The 17,168-nt window shown below is 35.4% G+C and overlaps 2 protein-coding genes and 1 long non-coding RNA gene across 4 annotated transcripts in view; 2 read left to right on the forward strand and 1 right to left on the reverse strand.

Annotated features, from left to right (window-relative positions):
* The window catches only part of LOC132160257 (uncharacterized), a 75,128-nt gene extending 73,763 nt beyond the window's left edge, over window positions 1-1,365 (reverse strand). For both annotated transcript variants that reach the window (XM_059569997.1, XM_059569995.1), the window contains exon 1: window positions 1,270-1,365. In XM_059569997.1, coding sequence (XP_059425980.1) covers window positions 1,270-1,324 — 55 coding nt within the window. In that variant the 5' untranslated portion in view covers window positions 1,325-1,365. The remainder of the gene's footprint in view (window positions 1-1,269) is intronic.
* A 2,437-nt stretch (window positions 1,366-3,802) lies between these two features.
* On the forward strand, window positions 3,803-7,605 carry LOC132160301 (SLAM family member 9-like). The gene is made up of 4 exons (XM_059570065.1): window positions 3,803-4,083; window positions 5,056-5,370; window positions 5,539-5,826; window positions 7,234-7,605. The coding sequence occupies exons 1-4, from the start codon at window positions 4,017-4,019 to the stop codon at window positions 7,401-7,403; spliced, it is 840 nt and encodes a 279-aa protein (XP_059426048.1). The 5' UTR covers window positions 3,803-4,016; the 3' UTR covers window positions 7,404-7,605.
* Window positions 7,606-9,592: 1,987 nt separating this feature from the next.
* LOC132159070 (uncharacterized) lies at window positions 9,593-10,685 on the forward strand. The gene is made up of 3 exons (XR_009437761.1): window positions 9,593-9,777; window positions 9,927-9,996; window positions 10,343-10,685. It is a non-coding gene; the product is annotated as an uncharacterized LOC132159070 (long non-coding RNA).
* The last annotated feature ends 6,483 nt before the right edge of the window (window positions 10,686-17,168 follow it).

Raw genomic sequence — 17,168 nt, forward strand, 5'->3', positions numbered from 1 at the left:
TAACCAGTACACTGAACCGGAAACAGTTTCTTTCAGACGCGTCCGATTTGAGAACCGATGAACTGATGATACTGCGCATGCGTGTAATCTTTCAAGAAAAACAAAATGCATATTGAAGTATTTTGTTACACATCAGAATTTGTGATAAAATATATTTTATTAAGCTTTTTTCCAAAGATGAAGGTATCTAATCTGTGTATTTTGTTAAATTGTAGATTATGTTAGATTATATGCCAAAGGGGTTTTCAGGGAAGTTGGACAATAATTAAGACTCTAAAGATGTTTAAGAAATGATTTATGAAATGCCTGTTCTGTATTTATATTTAACGATGACACATTCACAAATTGAGTTTGTCGTAAATAGAACATGAACACGAGTAGAGCAGTTTATGATACTGTGCATGTGATTCAGCGTGAAGCCGACTGACTCACAGAGCATCTGAACCGAACTGGTTCTTTTGGTGATTGATTCTGAACTGACTCTGTGCTAATGTTATGAGCACGGGTAAACCGAAGGCTTGAATGAAGGGCAATCTGGCGAAATTTACGTTTATTTAATAACAAATGAATTGCAAAGAATTATGTAGCTATAGTAAGTGGACCATGGTTTCTGCGCTGATGACACCTAATATATTTACTTTATATCTTCAAGACTTAAATCCTCGTATGCACATTATTGCTGTTACTGTATTTGGGTGCATTGTTGCAAAATCATCAGCACGCTTCCCAGAGAAGAGACAGAGCGGTGTGGTAATTAACTGGTGAGGTAAATCATGTGAGAAATAATTTATTTATTTATTTATTTTAACAAAACATTAACACATGTTAGACTGCACCACATAAACACAATCAAGTCTAAAAAAAAAAAAACAGTGATCCACCCCTTTAACATCAGTAAACTATATAAACATATTATTACTGCACTCAGTCATTTAGGATAAATGATTAATAAAATAATACAGAATAATAAATATGACGGAATATATAAACTCTATAAGCAAACAAGTAGGCCTTTATTTTCATTCCATTGTGATGTGCTCACACAACAGAGTTTTAACAAATAGCAGAGAATATTTAATAAAATAGATATAAATTATTCTTTGATGTTTTAATTCCAATGCCAATTTAATTTATAAAGCACCTAATAGTGCACGATTTGTACTAATGATCGAGACTCACTGTATTTCACTTCTTCTGCTGCTTCCATTCATGTACAAGAAATAAAAACATAAAAACCAAACTAAAAGAGATCAACCAAAATCAACTTACCATCCAAAATAAATATGAAAGAAAAAAACAAAAACACTCTCTTCATATTTCTCATGACCTTGACTCTTGTTCCCGTCCCGTCAGTTAGTCTTTTCTTACCAAACAGTCTGAGTCTGACAGAAAACTTTCACTTTTGAAACGTCTGTTTGCCAAATGCATTACTGTGCCACCCACTGAAGGCACTGCAGAAACTATCGAAAATACACAGCAAGAAGTAACTGTGGTCCTGCCATCCTAAATTTGCTGGTTTATGCAAATCTGGCTTCAGTCTAATTTCAACTAGCAATTGAATCTTTGTCATTGTGCTCATGGGGGCAGAAATGAGTTGAAAAGGTTCATTGAAAAACCAAGGAGTGATAAACAGGCATTACTTATTAAAGTCCAAACTTTAACACGCACTCTTAAGAATAATAGCTCTTAACGATAGCAGACTAGGATTCTTGTAACAACAGCAGAACCAATTTTATAAGGTTCGGTAAAAAACATCCTTTTAATTTAAAGTGAAATATATAGTACTATTATGGTGTTATGAATAAGATTAAACCTTCTTAATAACAGTTTTATTAATATTGCTTTCTTAATATCATTTATTATGATTGTTTTACCACTGACAATGACCGCTGTCGCCTCTGGCTTGCTTAGTTGGGGACACTTCATTAACAGCGATATCGTTGACTTGATTGCAAATAAATGCACAGACACTATTTAACTGAACAGAGATGACATCACTGAATTCAATGATGAACTGCCTTTAACTCTCATTTTTGCATTATTGACACTGTTTTCCTAATGAATGTTGTTCAGTTGCTTTGACGCAATGTATTTTGTTTAAAGTGCTATATATATAAAGGTGACTTTGGTATTATAATAACTTGCAGCTTTTATTATTAAAAATGGCAAGCCATGTAAATTATAGTTTTATTTATTTTTTATTGACATGGTAAGCTGTAGCAAAAATGACAGTGCTGTATCAAAAGTTATAGCTGAATAATACATAATAACTGAACATGAATAAATACACAAAATAGAAACACAAAAGGAAAAATTGCAATCAAGTTTCAGTGCAATATCTTCTCAATCCTCTTTGAAGCCTTTATGTCCTTCATTATGTGTGTATTTGGAGTTGTAATTTCTCTCTGCAGATGATCAGAATTGTGGGGTGTGATCTGAGCATGTGTCTGGATATAAAAAAAAGTTATGGTGCTTCTCTTCCATTTGGTTAAAGTTATTTAATTGCTTTTTTTATTTATTTTTTGTTTGTAAAGGCCAAAGCCCTTTAAAAAAAAATCTATAGACATTTTAAGAATGAAATAATTTACCTGCAGAGAAAGTAGCTGGATGGTTGAGCTACAAAAATCTATTATGAGGTGGCTTTGAAAGTTACAGGATTAGGAAAATAAAGGGTGTCCAAGTCTATGGTGAGCACAGCATATGCATATTTATTGCCTCTTTTCATATTCTTATTTTAAATATAGTTAGAAAATTATTATAAGTATTATTTTTAGTTTATATATATATATATATATATATATATATATATATATATATAATTGAGTCATTTTCATTTTTTATTGGTTTATTCAATTCATTTACATGAGCTATCTGCTTTCCCAAGAATGCATTACCTTACATTGGTTGTAAAATCTGTCGTACCTAGGCATTAAACTGTCAACTCAGTCAGTATAAGTGTGTCTGGTAATAAACAACTGAGACACAAGTCATTTGTCTCAGTGGCAGAAGCTTATAGTGCACACAATAATTCACAGAGTATCTAAAATGATAATTTTCATCACTTTAGAGATGAACAGATGTTTATTCCAATTGGCAGACATATGCATGAATGGTGTTTTTTTTTTTTTTTTTGTATTAATTAAGTATGCTCACACTGAAAGTTCCAGGAGGAAAACAATAAGCAAACAATAGGTTTTAAACTGACCTAAAATATATACAGTTTGTAATTAGGACAATAATAATTAGTTCAAAAAATGTAGCAAAAGCAAGTAATCATTTGGGTTTATTGAACAAAACTGTTAAAATACATAATGTATTATAAACAATAGAGCTCATGTACATTACGCATTATAGAAACTGCCTGCAGAGGGCGCCAAAGACCAGACGATTGTTTTACACTTTACTGCGCATCTAATCCTTGTTGACCAAACAACATTTAATTCTTAATGTCAACTTAATCTTTAATATTTGGCCATTTCTTTTTACGACAAAATGCTAGGCCACTGTAATTTGAATATGTGGACATAAAAACGCGTTTCAGGATTTGAGCTTTTATTTTGAAATCACGGTAAACAGTTAACGTTAGCATTGCACTCCTTCCTCAAATCTTGCCCTGGAGGTCACTGCAGTTTAGCTCCGTGTCATGTTCATGCGAACTTTAATGTTGTAGAACAGATTATAATACATTCAACAAATGTTGAGTCCATGAATAATTGCATAACGTTTACACAAATGTGTCATTTGCATCAATGCAGGTCAGTAAACACAAGAAAGTAAACGTAAGTAATGGTCATATCGGAATAGACCCGTATGAACGACATGCAACAACTGAGGCGTGCACACACTAGAGTATTCACTGTCTGCAGAGTTTTACAAACCACAGATGATCATATCACATGCATTTTTCAGCATATGAAATAATGCATGATTTTTCTATATAATAACATAATAATAATGTTTTATTTCAGTAGCACATAGATTAGTCTTGCTGTTTTTTGGAGTGTTTTTATCTCATAATGTTCTTAAAACTCTTGAAGACAATGGCTTATGCATTCATTTTGATATTTTTGTGGCATCTGATTGGTAAGTTATACATTTGTTCTTGTACATAGTCTAAACATTTAAACGTACACTATTCAGTATTATAATTATAGTATTATATAATAGTCTAAACATAGTATTATCACCTGACAACAAATCTTTGTGTAACTGAATCAGTTTTTCTAGACAAGCACCTTTATTTTTCCAGCATTCATGCACATTTTGATTCTCAGAATGCTTCCAGAAACAGTTGTAATTATTTCTTGACAAGGAAATAGTGTGTTGTGGTTGTAGTTTGTGTGTGATGGCTAAGACAACATTCTCTTTAACTCATATTTCTGGAAACAATTCTGCACATAATCTATTTTAACAATGTGCTTTGTTTTGTTTAACTTTCAGTAGTTTACTGATAAACATTAACATTTAATGAAAAGTTGTTGTTGTTTTTTTTAAGTTTTTACAATGTTTATTTTATTTTATTTTTTTACACAGCTATCACAACAATACAAATTTCTTACCACTGAATGTTGTCCTCTCTATTCCTAATAAAATGTCTGTGCAGATATCAGTTTAGGATTAAAGTTAAGCAATGGTATTTTACTACTAGAAAATGTTCAGTATAAGGCTATTAGTTTATCATACAAAAACCTCCCTGCCATATTCTTAGGATATTAGTTCTGAAATAATTAAAAAATAAAGAAAAAAGAAACAGGGATCATACACTAACCTCAGAGAAACTTTCTATAGTTTGCTGGGGTTATGCATCATTTATTAACATGAAGGTCAAATTGCCACAGTTTTCCACTTGAATCAAATTATAATTTATATTAAAACTATATATTTAATACATTTAATTATTTTATTAAGAGCTTGATGTAACCAACCAAATAAGAATTTACAATTCTTAGTTTTAAATTGCTTAAAAATTACAATATGTTGTATTAAGAGCTTTGTTTTAAGCAACCAAATAAGAGTTGAATCTGTGATTGAGTAACAGTGTGTGTTGTTCTGCAGGTGTGTTTGGTGATGAAGTGAAGATTGTGTCTGTGAAGGAGGGAGATTCGGTCACTCTACACACTGATGTCAATCAAATACAGAAATATACTGACATAGAGTGGACATTTGGAGGAGACGTTATAGCTAAAGTCAATATAAAAACTCAACCGATCTTATATAATGATAGTCCTGAGAGATTGAGAGACAGACTGAAGCTGGATCAGACTGGATCTCTGACAATCACAAACACCAGAACCACAGACTCTGGAAATTATATATTACAGATGTATGGAACCCCATATATGAAGAAGACCTTTGGAGTTACTATCTATGGTGAGTAGAGAATTATGTGCAATTAGTTATGTCTGCTTTATATTTGTGTTTACATATTGAATTGTGGTTAAATTTGTTTAGTTTATTTTTTGATATATAAAGATTCATTTATTTACTGAATTTTATCAGCTTATACTTAATTTTTTTATATTTTTTCATATTTTCCAGCTCCTCTGTCCCTACCTGTCATCACCAGTTACTGTCCTTCATCATCATCATCAGTGTATGGATGTGCACTGGTGTGTTCAGTGGTGAATGTGAGTCCTGTGACTCTCTCCTGGTACAAAGGAAACAGTTTATTGTCCAGCATCAGTACATCTAATGTCAGGATCAGTCTCTCTCTACCTCTGGAGGTGAAACATCAGGATAAAAACAGCTACAGCTGTGTGATCAACAATCCCATCAGAAACCAGACCACACATCTGAACATCAGCAAACTCTGTCACACATGTTCAGGTAAAGTAGTGCTGATTTTCACTTTGCTGAGCTGGAAAGCATTTCCTGTATAGTGTCAGCTGATTTCCACCATTACTACAAGAGCGTGATGCATCATTGTAGAAACTAACTAGCTGTCCATGACTGTTAAAAAAAAGTAAAACATAGGACACTGCAAATCAGGACATCTTTTAAGTTTTAGACCAGTGTGATGTAATGGTCTCAAAAGAATACAAAAACTGTTCATTAAATGGGTTTTGATTCAACTTTTGTGTTTAATTAAATGTTTGAAGTAGGGCTGGGACAACGCGTCGAGGTCATCGATGACGTCGACGCAAAAAAATACGTCGACGCAAAATATGCACATCGATTCGTCGACCTGTTTTTATTTCTCCTTCTACCTTATGTGCGCTGAATATACGCGATGGCCGGATCAACATTCTGTCCAACGTTATATAACCAATCCAGGGGTTTTTCTGCATTGATCTTTTTTTTTTGGCGGCTGTCAAGGCCTTATTTGATCGGTGAGTGAAAGTGACAGGGCGCGTACGAGAGAGAGCCCCGGCTGCGCGCGCACTCACAGTCTTCAAACAACACGAGCGCTTCTTGCTCTCTCTCTCCCTTGTGCAAAATCAAAATCATAAACACGATAGAAAAAGGACGAAACACCAAAGTTTCACGCGCAGTTTCACTCACAGTCTTCAAACTACACGAGCGCTCTCTCTCTCTCTTCCCCACCCCCCTCCCCTCGTGAATATTAACCAAAATCATTAGACACGATATGAAAAAGGGCGGAACGCCAAAGTTTCACGTGGAGCATTCGGATATTTTTTTTTCTCCATGACCATGACAGGCTGCTGGCTCCCACTGTTAGATTTTTTATTTTTATTTTTATTTTGGAAAAGCACTCTCTGTATTAGCTTAAAGCCCTAAAGTTTACATTGGTTACTGTATTCTTTCAATTGCTCTAAACAAGTATTTTGGGTGAACTTTTTTATTGAATGCTAGACATCAAGTTGTTGTTATTTTCATCTGAAAGAAGAACTTTTTTTCAGTAAGCTAGGCCCTATGTGTTCAGTAAGCTTGTTTCAGTAAGCTATGTGTTTTCAAGGCTTCAAGGTTTTATTGAATGCTATGCTCTATACAATTGCAAAGTAATGCATTCTTAGTCAGTCTTTTATTTTGTAATTTTAAGAGCAATAAACATATATTGCAATGTTAAGGAATTCATGTTTTTTTCATTCAGATATGTAAATCAACATGTATAAATTGTTAGTAGTCAATTAATGGGGAGATAATCGAAATCGAATCGGCCTGGAAAAATTAATCGTTAGATTAATCGATGCATCGGAAAAAATAATCGCTAGATTAATCGTTTAAAAAATAATCGTTTATCCCAGCCCTAGTTTGAAGTGCATGTTTTTGTAGTTCCCACAGACATTTCCTGCCCCAGAATCTCCTGTTGTGACACTGAAGCTGTGATCCGATTGGTCGTCTCTGTTTTGATGGGTGTGGCTGCTGCTGCTGCTGTGGTTGTGCTCATTTATGACATCAGATCCAGAAAAGTAGAACACAGGAGGAGAGAACAGACAAAATAACCAGACCACGATAAATCATTTTTTGTGCCGTTGTTCTGTTTGCTAAAGTGATGATAGAAAATTCTACCCCATGTAAGAACCACAGTTTATATTTAGTTTTCTGTGATTATTAAAAACATGTTGCTAAAATTAAATGTGTGCTGAGGCCAGTGAAAATAATGTCTGGGCAAGAATGAGAACAAATCTGAACTACGGCCCTAATGGCTTTTTTGTCTTTAAAACTGATTTTCTTTAAGTGTTGAATTTCAGAAAAATAAACTGAAATTGTCTTTAATCCAGTTGCTGTTGCAAGTCATGTTGTAATGTTGCAATCAATACCCATTAAAGATTCCATTAGTGGAAGTCTGGGCCTCTCAAACGTATTTCTTAATGATACTATGATCTAATTTATTTTTATAGTAAACATTATTGCAAAAATGGTAATTAAGAATATAATAATGTACAGTGAATTCTTCTAAATACTGTTTTAGTATGTTACTCACTAAACAGTCATGCTAGTGTTAAGGTCATCTGTGTGTGATGGACATAGCAGTGATGGACGAAGTACAAAAAAATCAAGTTCTTGAGTAAAAGTACAGATATGTATAAAATATATTTACTCCAGTAAAATTCAAAGTACTCCTTTTTCCATTTTAATCGTCGCTCACCTTTCAAGACCAAGGCCATTAGCATACTGATAACCAAAACACAACAAATAAAGCCTCTTTATACACATACACACACACACACACACTTTCAAAATTGGGAAACCAACCTGAAAAAAGGCCTAACTGCTAATACACAACAGGAAGATGCACCCAGCCCTATCCTTTGTTCATAATAATATACTTTCGCAAAAGTCTAGTACCAATGAGGATGCATCCTGAGTAATCTAACCCTTCCCTTTTTATAGTATAAATCCCAACACTGATAGGTTCATGGGATTTAACCAGCCTGTGAAATAGGTTCACAGGTTGGCATGACATCAGCAATCAAACCTGGGCTATACCTTACCCGGCTACATTAGCAATAATCTATGAATATGAATTGGATGATTAACTTATTTGACCTACAGTTTATGATTAAATAGATTGTTCGTATATAGTCTGCATAATTATGGAATTACCATATAATAACTGAAATTAATTTGAATAATTATTTAAAAACAGATTAAAAATCCTGGTTTAAGTCTGTTGTGACAGATGTGAAGGGGAAATGAATTTAATATATAGCACCAGGTGTTTCGATTGCGAATTGTCTTTAAAAATCTACAGACTCTAAATAAAAGCTGCATCAGCATTAAATCCTGTTAAATTATTAAAGGAGCCATTAGAGGAACTGCAGCCAGTCTCATGCTCGTTCTCAGTGCGCACAAGCGTGTACATCTGCAGACTGCAAGACGGGGGCGTAACTTGAAGTGGGCATAACTTGAAGTAGGGGGCGTTACTTGAAGTTGTCCAAATCACACAGAACCACGCGAGACCTAAAAACGATAAGTTGTTGGCGGCACAGAGTACAATATTGATTACGTTTTAAGGGAGGCAGGGGTTTTAGGCAGGTTTTGATGCATGATGTGTGGGTAGATATTAAAGTTAGGGGACAATATGAGAGTGTACGTTTTAGTAGGAAGCCGTATTATCTGACCCACACTCCGGAACAGAAGAGGGCGCTATTGCACCAATAAGCTGGATGCCAACCGCCCTCAAACTGGAAAGAAGACGAAAATGATAGCTTGCTGTGAAAGACAACGGTGAGAATCTTATTTTTTTCCGAGATAATTATTTAAATTGAAGTGTATAAGTCATTTTCATACAGTGGTATTGTTTTTGGAGTTAATAATTTATTAAAACTAAGGCGTAATTTTTTGTGCCTTTGTGATTTTGCTGTAAACATGTTTTATAATGCATAACTAACAGGGGAGCTCCATTAAGTACACGACTCAATAGTGGATTCACATAAACCATATATACTTCTTGAAGACTATTACTAAAATGTCTATTTATCATCTGACTGGATAATGTTTGATAAGTATTGTAGATGAGCACATGAAACAGGCGTCTGAGTGATGTGTGTGTGATATTGTGTAGAATTCACTTTTGTCAACACTGCTTTAGATGAGTGGGAGTCATGTAAACAAACAAATCTACATAAAGTTACTAAACATAAGTTATCTATTTTATTTGTCCATTTGCAATATTGATAATTTAAAGAACATTTGTTTTGGATAAAAAGTGAGTTACATCAGTTATTAACTCAACATGTAAATGCAGTATATCACAGATACATGACAGAGGAGACTGACTCTTGTCTGGATGTTACAGGGACAGATGAGACACATGTGTGTTTATCTGCTGTAGAGTAACTGATGAAGAAATGCTGCCATCAAAAAGGATTTGTGTAAGTACACTACAAAAATAAATTAAACATTTTAAATCTTAATTTTAACTTAATTTTTATTTAAGTTGTATTTTATTTTAATTAATGTAATTTTAAACAACTATTACACCTCCTTTCTTATTCTGGATTTCTGTGCATTTGCTGCAGATCTTTTTTGGTGCAGCAGGACCTGCAAGGAAAGGTGAAAAAGAAGGAAAACCTGAAACAAAAGAATAATGTAATGACTTTTTGTATTGTGTATGTGTATTTTTGTAGGGCATGTAAATGTCTGTAGACTGGTGTGTGCACTGAGGATGGAGAAGACCACAGCATCATCCTGGAAATGATCGAGAGTCACAGATGAGACGCTCCCTCACTCCACCTGCCCTTTACTGTCTCATCAGGACCAGATGCTGCTGTGGTGTCTTCATCCTCAGTGACCCCAGAGCCAGTGAGAGCACTGTAAGTCACTTTGGATAAATGTATAATTTATTTATAAATTTGAACCACTTCAGTGGTTTAGCCCACTACAAAAGTAATAAATCAATGCATGTACTTGTAAACTCTGTGTAAATGTTTTTCAGGTAGTCGTGCTCATGGAGAGCAGGCACACGAAAGTTTGGAGCAGACACAGCAGTCAGATTGTCCGGCACGTGTTCTTCTGCTCTAGCTTCAAGGTTGTGTGGTTCAGAGAGCCGTCATCAAGGTCTTCTTCATCCTGTTGCTCAACGACATCCCCGTTGAGAAGAGTGAGATTGTGAAGTGCAGAAGCAGAACTGTATCAGCTGCGTTCAGATGGCAGGAGGATGTTGGGTTCACCATCTGTAAATACATGTTTGTTAGAACAATAAGTTTGAATGAAGCTTTGTATCATGTGTTGTTGACTTGTACATGTATGCATTTATTGTGATGCTAACTTTTATACATTGTTTTAATCATTTAGACAAGTTTTTTGTTGTCAGTAAATGACATATAAATATTTTATCCATTTATGTATTAATTGCTTGACTGAAAATGGATGTATTCACATCGACTGCATTTATTTAACTAGTATATATTCATGTATAGCGGTGTCACAAAAGAAAATACCGTACATTTGGCTTCTTTTACTAAAATGTCATTTTAAGAAAAAAAATTATATAATTATTGGTTGGCATTTATCGTTATTATTGCATGGTAAGTGTTGGGGTGGGCAAAAGATGCAATTCATTATGGGGTAATGATAATTTTCGAATAGTAATACTTACATTTTTAGAGTGTCAAATCAACAGTCTTCTCCAAAGGTGAGATCTTCGAGCAGCTGATCGAAGTACCCTTTGTGCAGATATATTGAGTCGCTGTGAGGTGTTAGTGCACCTGACCCTGTTTTTTATTATTATTGCCAAATTATTTCATAAAAGATCATGGTAAGACGGTTGTATCTAACAATAAACAATCATAATGCCATAAAACAGTAAAAAAAAAAAATCATGTTTTCATTATAGTATGAGATGCTATAAAAGAAAAACATTTTTCATGTAAAATAATTGAAAAAATATTCAAGAGATGATGAGAAATGATTTGGGGTTTTCAAATTATAAAAAAAATGCTTTAAGGATAACACTTGGTCACATTAGTGGAGTTAAAAATATAAAAAATTAAATCAACAGTATTGGCTACTACAATCACAAAATAAAAAGGCAGCTGTTTCTGAAACGTTCTTCATTATCAAGATAATTACAAATACATTAATTAAACCTGTCACTTATGTCTTTTACGTTTTTGTGCTTGTTTTAACTTTGTAGGTCACATGATCAACATAGCGGATGATGATGTACAATTTGCATTCATACGTCATACATACGCATTTAGGCTGTAGAGTATGTATTCTTTTAGCGCTCGTTAAGTTAGTACTTATTGAAATTAAGTGCCTAATTAAAGGGTATGCGGTTTCGAGCGCATCCCGACAAAGTCTCGTTTTGAGGTCTCGCGTGGTTCTGTGTGATTTGAACAACTTCAAGTTACGCCTCCTACTTCAAGTTACACCCACTTCAAGTTACTCCCCCGTCTTGCAGTCTGCAGACAGACCCTTCTCAGTGCGCACGCTTTTGTTTTTTTTTTAACTTACGAGAAGTGTCCGTGGGTGTCTGAATTGTGCTGGAGGCTGGTCGCTTCTTTCCATCCGCAGAGTCCATTTGAAAACACTATTGCAGCTGCTTACTATAATGGCTGGCGTGCCGTACGGTTGTAAGCCCAAGCAGACGAGAACGCACATGACGTCACATTTTGTGAATTTTCGTGCCAATTCGGGCCCGACTCCTCCACACACAATTGAGCCTACAGGCTGATAGAGGCAACCGTGGTGGACAGTCGAGGTGTCATTCTTTTTTTTTACATCATGGTTGGCTCATACATGTACAAATGAAAAATCTTATCTTAAAGATTTTTTTAAGTAAAAACCTCCACATAGCTCCTTTAAGTATTAAAATGGTCCCTTTCTACATCGCTGCCACCACAAGTTTTCTCAGTCCTCCTGAAGTGTTCATGGCCGTGGGAAGAAAAGGCACAGCAGACACAAAATCTGAATATACCTTCACTTCAAATATTTTATTGTTTTACACTGAGTTTATATAGGATAAAATAAGGGTGGTACAATCTTTTTAACCAATAGGAAATAGATTACATATGTGTTGAGTATAAGGCTAAACAACGCTTTAGCTGAGGTAAGCATATATTCAGCAAACGCTGGTCATTTAAGGAATAATATTGGCACTGAGCATTTCAACGATCTGTAAAGGACAAACTGAACTCAACAACCTGGGCCCAAAAGGATCCTCCACCAATCTTCACCTCTAGGTATCATCTGCACATGCGGTTATACATTTAGTTAAAGAGACATAAGACTAAAGAATAGAGAGAGAAAGCACAGATGGGAGAAGGGAGAAAAACAAGGAAAAAGGAAAGGGAGGGCAGGAGTAAGAGAGAAGACAAAAACACTCACACCCAACAATAACAGGAAACATCTGGAGCGAGTAAGAAGGAAGGAGGATTGCAAAGAGGCAAACTCACAGTAATATCTGACAGAGAACATGATATAATGTAACAGATCCTCGTTTCAAGAACCTTCCTTTCTCATCTGTGGACGACCAGATGTGAAGACGCATTCTTGAGATTGCTACTTGAAGCCTCTCGTCTGGAGAAAACTAAAACATTTAACATAAGTCGTTGATATACAGGGTGACATTTACTGAAAGCTCTATTAGATGCAGCAGAATATTATTATTTAAAATAAAAGTCAGTTGTGCTCCCAGGATCTAATGGTGCTTGAGCTGAAGGCATTTGACCTAAAAATGATGACCTGCTTGCCCCTGGTGATCTGGATGATGCATTTAATCCACCTAAGAGGTATTTATTAAAACATACTAAAACTAAAGGCTCTTAAAATAATGTACTCACACACATACACAACTGCTCTTGTGAAGCAGCAAGGAAGCTGACACAATTTTGCCAAATCTTTTCTTCTTTTTTGTAATGAATATAAAGCATTTCAGTTTTTATTTTAAAATAATAATAATAATAATAAGCTTGAATTAAATAATAGTGTGTTAGTGTGTATTTACATACAGGCAAACCAAAAATTATTCAGACTTATTTTTAATTGCTAATGCAAACTTTTTCCACCACAGACTGAAAAAAAAAGCATTGCTTGGTAATTGGTTGACCTAAATTGGTATTATGTAACTGTGTACTTAAATTTAGCAGTTAACTAATTATGCATATGCACTGTATATGCATTTAAACCTTTATTCAGTGCCTGCATTATTATTTGAAATTTTTGCCTCATAATCACTGCCTGCTACTGTATGACTAACTAACTAAATAACTAACTAATTGATATATTTGTTTGTTTATGGTTGTAACACTTGGTTGATCTGTATTATGGGGAAGTATTTTATATTATATGTTTTAAAAGAAAAACAACAACAACAACAATAAATGTTAAAAGATTACATTAAAAGATGTTCTTTCAGTTCCACGCACATCTTTCAGTTGTTCTAGATCCCAACAGAAAAACTTGAATCAAAACAGACAGCATTTAAATCGTCATTCAAATAAAAATGTTTTATAATGGTTTAGTTTTAAATTGTTTAAAAATTACGACATGTTTTATTAAGACCTTTGTGTAACCAATCAAATAAGAGTTGAATCTGTGATTGAGTAACAGTGTGTGTTGTTCTGCAGGTGTGTTTGGTGATGAAGTGAAGATAGTGTCTGTGAAGGAGGGAGATTCTGTCACTCTACACCCTGATGTCAATCAAATACAGAAATATGATGAGATACGGTGGTCGTTTGGAGATAAAGTTATAACTAGATTCAATGTAACAACTCAACAGATCTCATATAGTGATAGTCCTGAGAGATTGAGAGACAGACTGAAGCTGGATCATCAGACTGGATCTCTGATCGTCACAGACACCAGAACCACAGACTCTGGACGTTATATATTAGAGATGTATGACAAAACATATTTGATGAAGACCTTTGAAGTTACTATCTATGGTGAGTAGAGCATTATGTGTTATTTGTCCTGTCTGCTTTATATTTGGGTTTAAATCAGCCATATTTATACGTATACAACCATATTTATAATTACCCTGTTCACTGGAAAAAAGATAAATGGTTTAAGATAAGTGGTTGAAAACAATTTATTTTAGCTACATTTAAAACAAACAAACAAAAAACATGTTGAAAGTTAGTCAAATCGGGACTTCCGGTTTGGTAATGTGGTGTTGAGACGCACGGTATCGAAGCTCTGCATTATTTCATGTAATCTCTTCAGTATACACCCTATTTTATCAGCACTTCGTATTCATTTAATCTCTTTTGTATGTTTGAAAGATTCCGCCTTCGGAATATTACACTTAAAATGAGCAAGTCTACGAGGACGGGAGGTAAACAACAGTCTCAAGTTCAATATGCACAGGCCTCTCAAGAAAGCAGCAAAATGGCGGAAAACGAGTCCGTATCTGCACAGCTCACAATCGAATCTCTAGTCAAAGAGCTCGAAAGATTCAGAAAAGACATGACCGGGGAGTTCGTTGCACTTCTAAATAGTTCTCTGGAACCAATTCGATCTTCAATTGAATCGATCGGCACGACCCTGACAACACAGGCAGTAACCATAAGCGAGATGGAATCGGGTGTCTCAGACCATACCGACCGAATAGCTCAGCTCGAGCATGATGTAAGCGCCGTTCAATCAAAACTGACGACAATGGAAAAGGAAAACACAGCGCTTAAAGCAAGCGTAGAAGATCTGATTTCTCGCTCGCCATAACATACGAGTGGTGGGCCTTCCTGAGGGCCTTGAGGGAAAAAACCCAAGAGAGTTCATGACCAACTTGCTTTCTGAACTCCTCGGTGACTCCCTTACAGAATCACCTGAGCTGGATCGTGCCCACCGTAGCCTGAGGCCCAGACCTCGCGCAGAGGAATCTCCACGTCCGTTGATTATCAGATTTCACCGATACATCGTGAAGGAAACTATGATGAGTTGGGCTAAATCCCACAAAGACATGTCTTACAAGGGCCACAAAATCAAGATTTACGAGGACTTCAGCATCGAGGTGGCGAAGAAACGAGCGGCTTTCAACAGGGTCAAGAGCCTACTCTATCAGAAAGGAGTGCGTTTTGGAATGCTGTACCCTGCTCGCCTTCGAGTGAGTCGTAACGGCGTGGAACGGATCTTTGATTCCCCTGAGGCAGCGGAGTCGTTTTACCACCAAAACTTTCCTAATTAGGTCGTGGACTAATACCCGTGTCCGAATTGGTTAATACCCGTGCCACTCAGTTATCCCCCTTATTATTAGATCTGTACAACCACTCCCTAGATCAAGGCTTCCTATCATCATCCTTAAACCAAGCTTTGATTTCCTTAATATTAAAGAAAGACAAAGATGCAAAATTTTGTGGCAGTTACAGACCTATTAGCCTAATTAATAATGACATTAAATTACTAGCTAAAATATTGGCCAAACGTTTGGAAGCTCATCTCCATTCAATTATATCAGATGACCAAACTGGTTTTATACTTGGTCGTCAGTTGTCTTCTAATATACGTAGACTCCTAAATGTTGTCTTTACTCCATCTAAGTCATCAAAGCCAGAAATGGTTATTTCGCTAGATGCGGAGAAGGCTTTTGACCGGGTGGAGTGGGATTATTTATTCATGGTTTTACAAAAATTTGGGTTTGGACCTAAAATAATTTCATGGATTCGTCTATTATATTCCACTCCATCAGCTTGTGTGAAAACTAATTCTGAAACGTCCCCTTATTTCTCTCTTTCTCGTGGCACCCGTCAGGGTTACCCACTTTCGCCTCTCCTCTTTGCCTTAGCTATAGTGCCTCTTTCTATAGCATTAAAATCATCTTCAGTGTTTTCAGGTATTTATAGAGGAGGAAGGGAGCATCGTGTATCACTGTATGCAGACGACCTCCTGTTATATGTCTCAGACCCTCTTAACAGCATAGATAGTATAATGCACCTGCTGAATGAGTTCGGTTTAATTTCAGGTTATAAGTTGAATTATGCTAAAAGTGAGTGTTTTCCCATAGGTGATTTGGCGAAACAAATTCATCCAGCTATGCTCCCTTTTCACATGTCCTCTACAGGTTTCCGTTATCTAGGGGTTCATATTTCAAACTCATTCAAGTCATTGCGCAAAGAAAATTTTACTAAATTAGTGGACCGTATTAAAGTAGATCTTCAGCGTTGGAACAATCTTCCACTTTCTTTAGTAGGCAGGATTGAATCAATTAAAATGAATATTCTACCAAGAATACTTTTTTTTATTTCAGACTATTCCTGTTTTTCTTCCTAAATCTTTTTTTAAATCATTCGACTCCATTATATCCTCATATATTTGGGCTGGTAAGCCTCCGCATGTACACAAGTCAACTCTTCAAAGAACTAAACAGGATGGCGGTCTCGCTCTTCCAAATTTTCTTTTCTATTATTGGGCAGCTAATATTCAGAAATTATATGCATGGTGTAATTCTCCGAATATTGATTGGTGTATAATAGAAGCTAACTCCTGCTTATCATCCTCATTATCGGCATTAGTTTTTGACCCCAATTTGAAACGCCCTTCTAAATACACCACCAACCCAATTGTGCTCTCATCACTCAAAATTTGGAAACAATTTTGTCGTCACTTTAAATTAAACTCATTGTCCACCTTAATGCCTATTTGCGGTAACCCTCTTTTTGTTCCTTCTACTTTAGATTCAACTTTTGCACAGCTCAGAGAGAAGGGCCTAGTTCTATTTCATGATTTGTTTCTTGATGATCATGTATTTGCGTCATTCAATGATTTGATGAGTAGATTCAAAATATCTAGATCCAATTTGTTCCGCTACTTTCAATTGT

Source organism: Carassius carassius, chromosome 16 (genome assembly GCF_963082965.1).
Source record: "Carassius carassius chromosome 16, fCarCar2.1, whole genome shotgun sequence".
NCBI classification, from domain to species: domain Eukaryota; kingdom Metazoa; phylum Chordata; class Actinopteri; order Cypriniformes; family Cyprinidae; genus Carassius; species Carassius carassius.

Coding starts and splice junctions, on each gene's coding strand:
- LOC132160301 (XM_059570065.1), top strand. CDS start 4,017: ATGTTCTTAAAACTCTTGAAGACAATGGCTTATGCATTCATTTTGATA. Junction 5,371..5,538: donor CTTTGGAGTTACTATCTATG/GTGAGTAGAGAA, acceptor CATATTTTCCAG/CTCCTCTGTCCCTACCTGTC. Junction 5,827..7,233: donor ACTCTGTCACACATGTTCAG/GTAAAGTAGTGC, acceptor ATGTTTTTGTAG/TTCCCACAGACATTTCCTGC.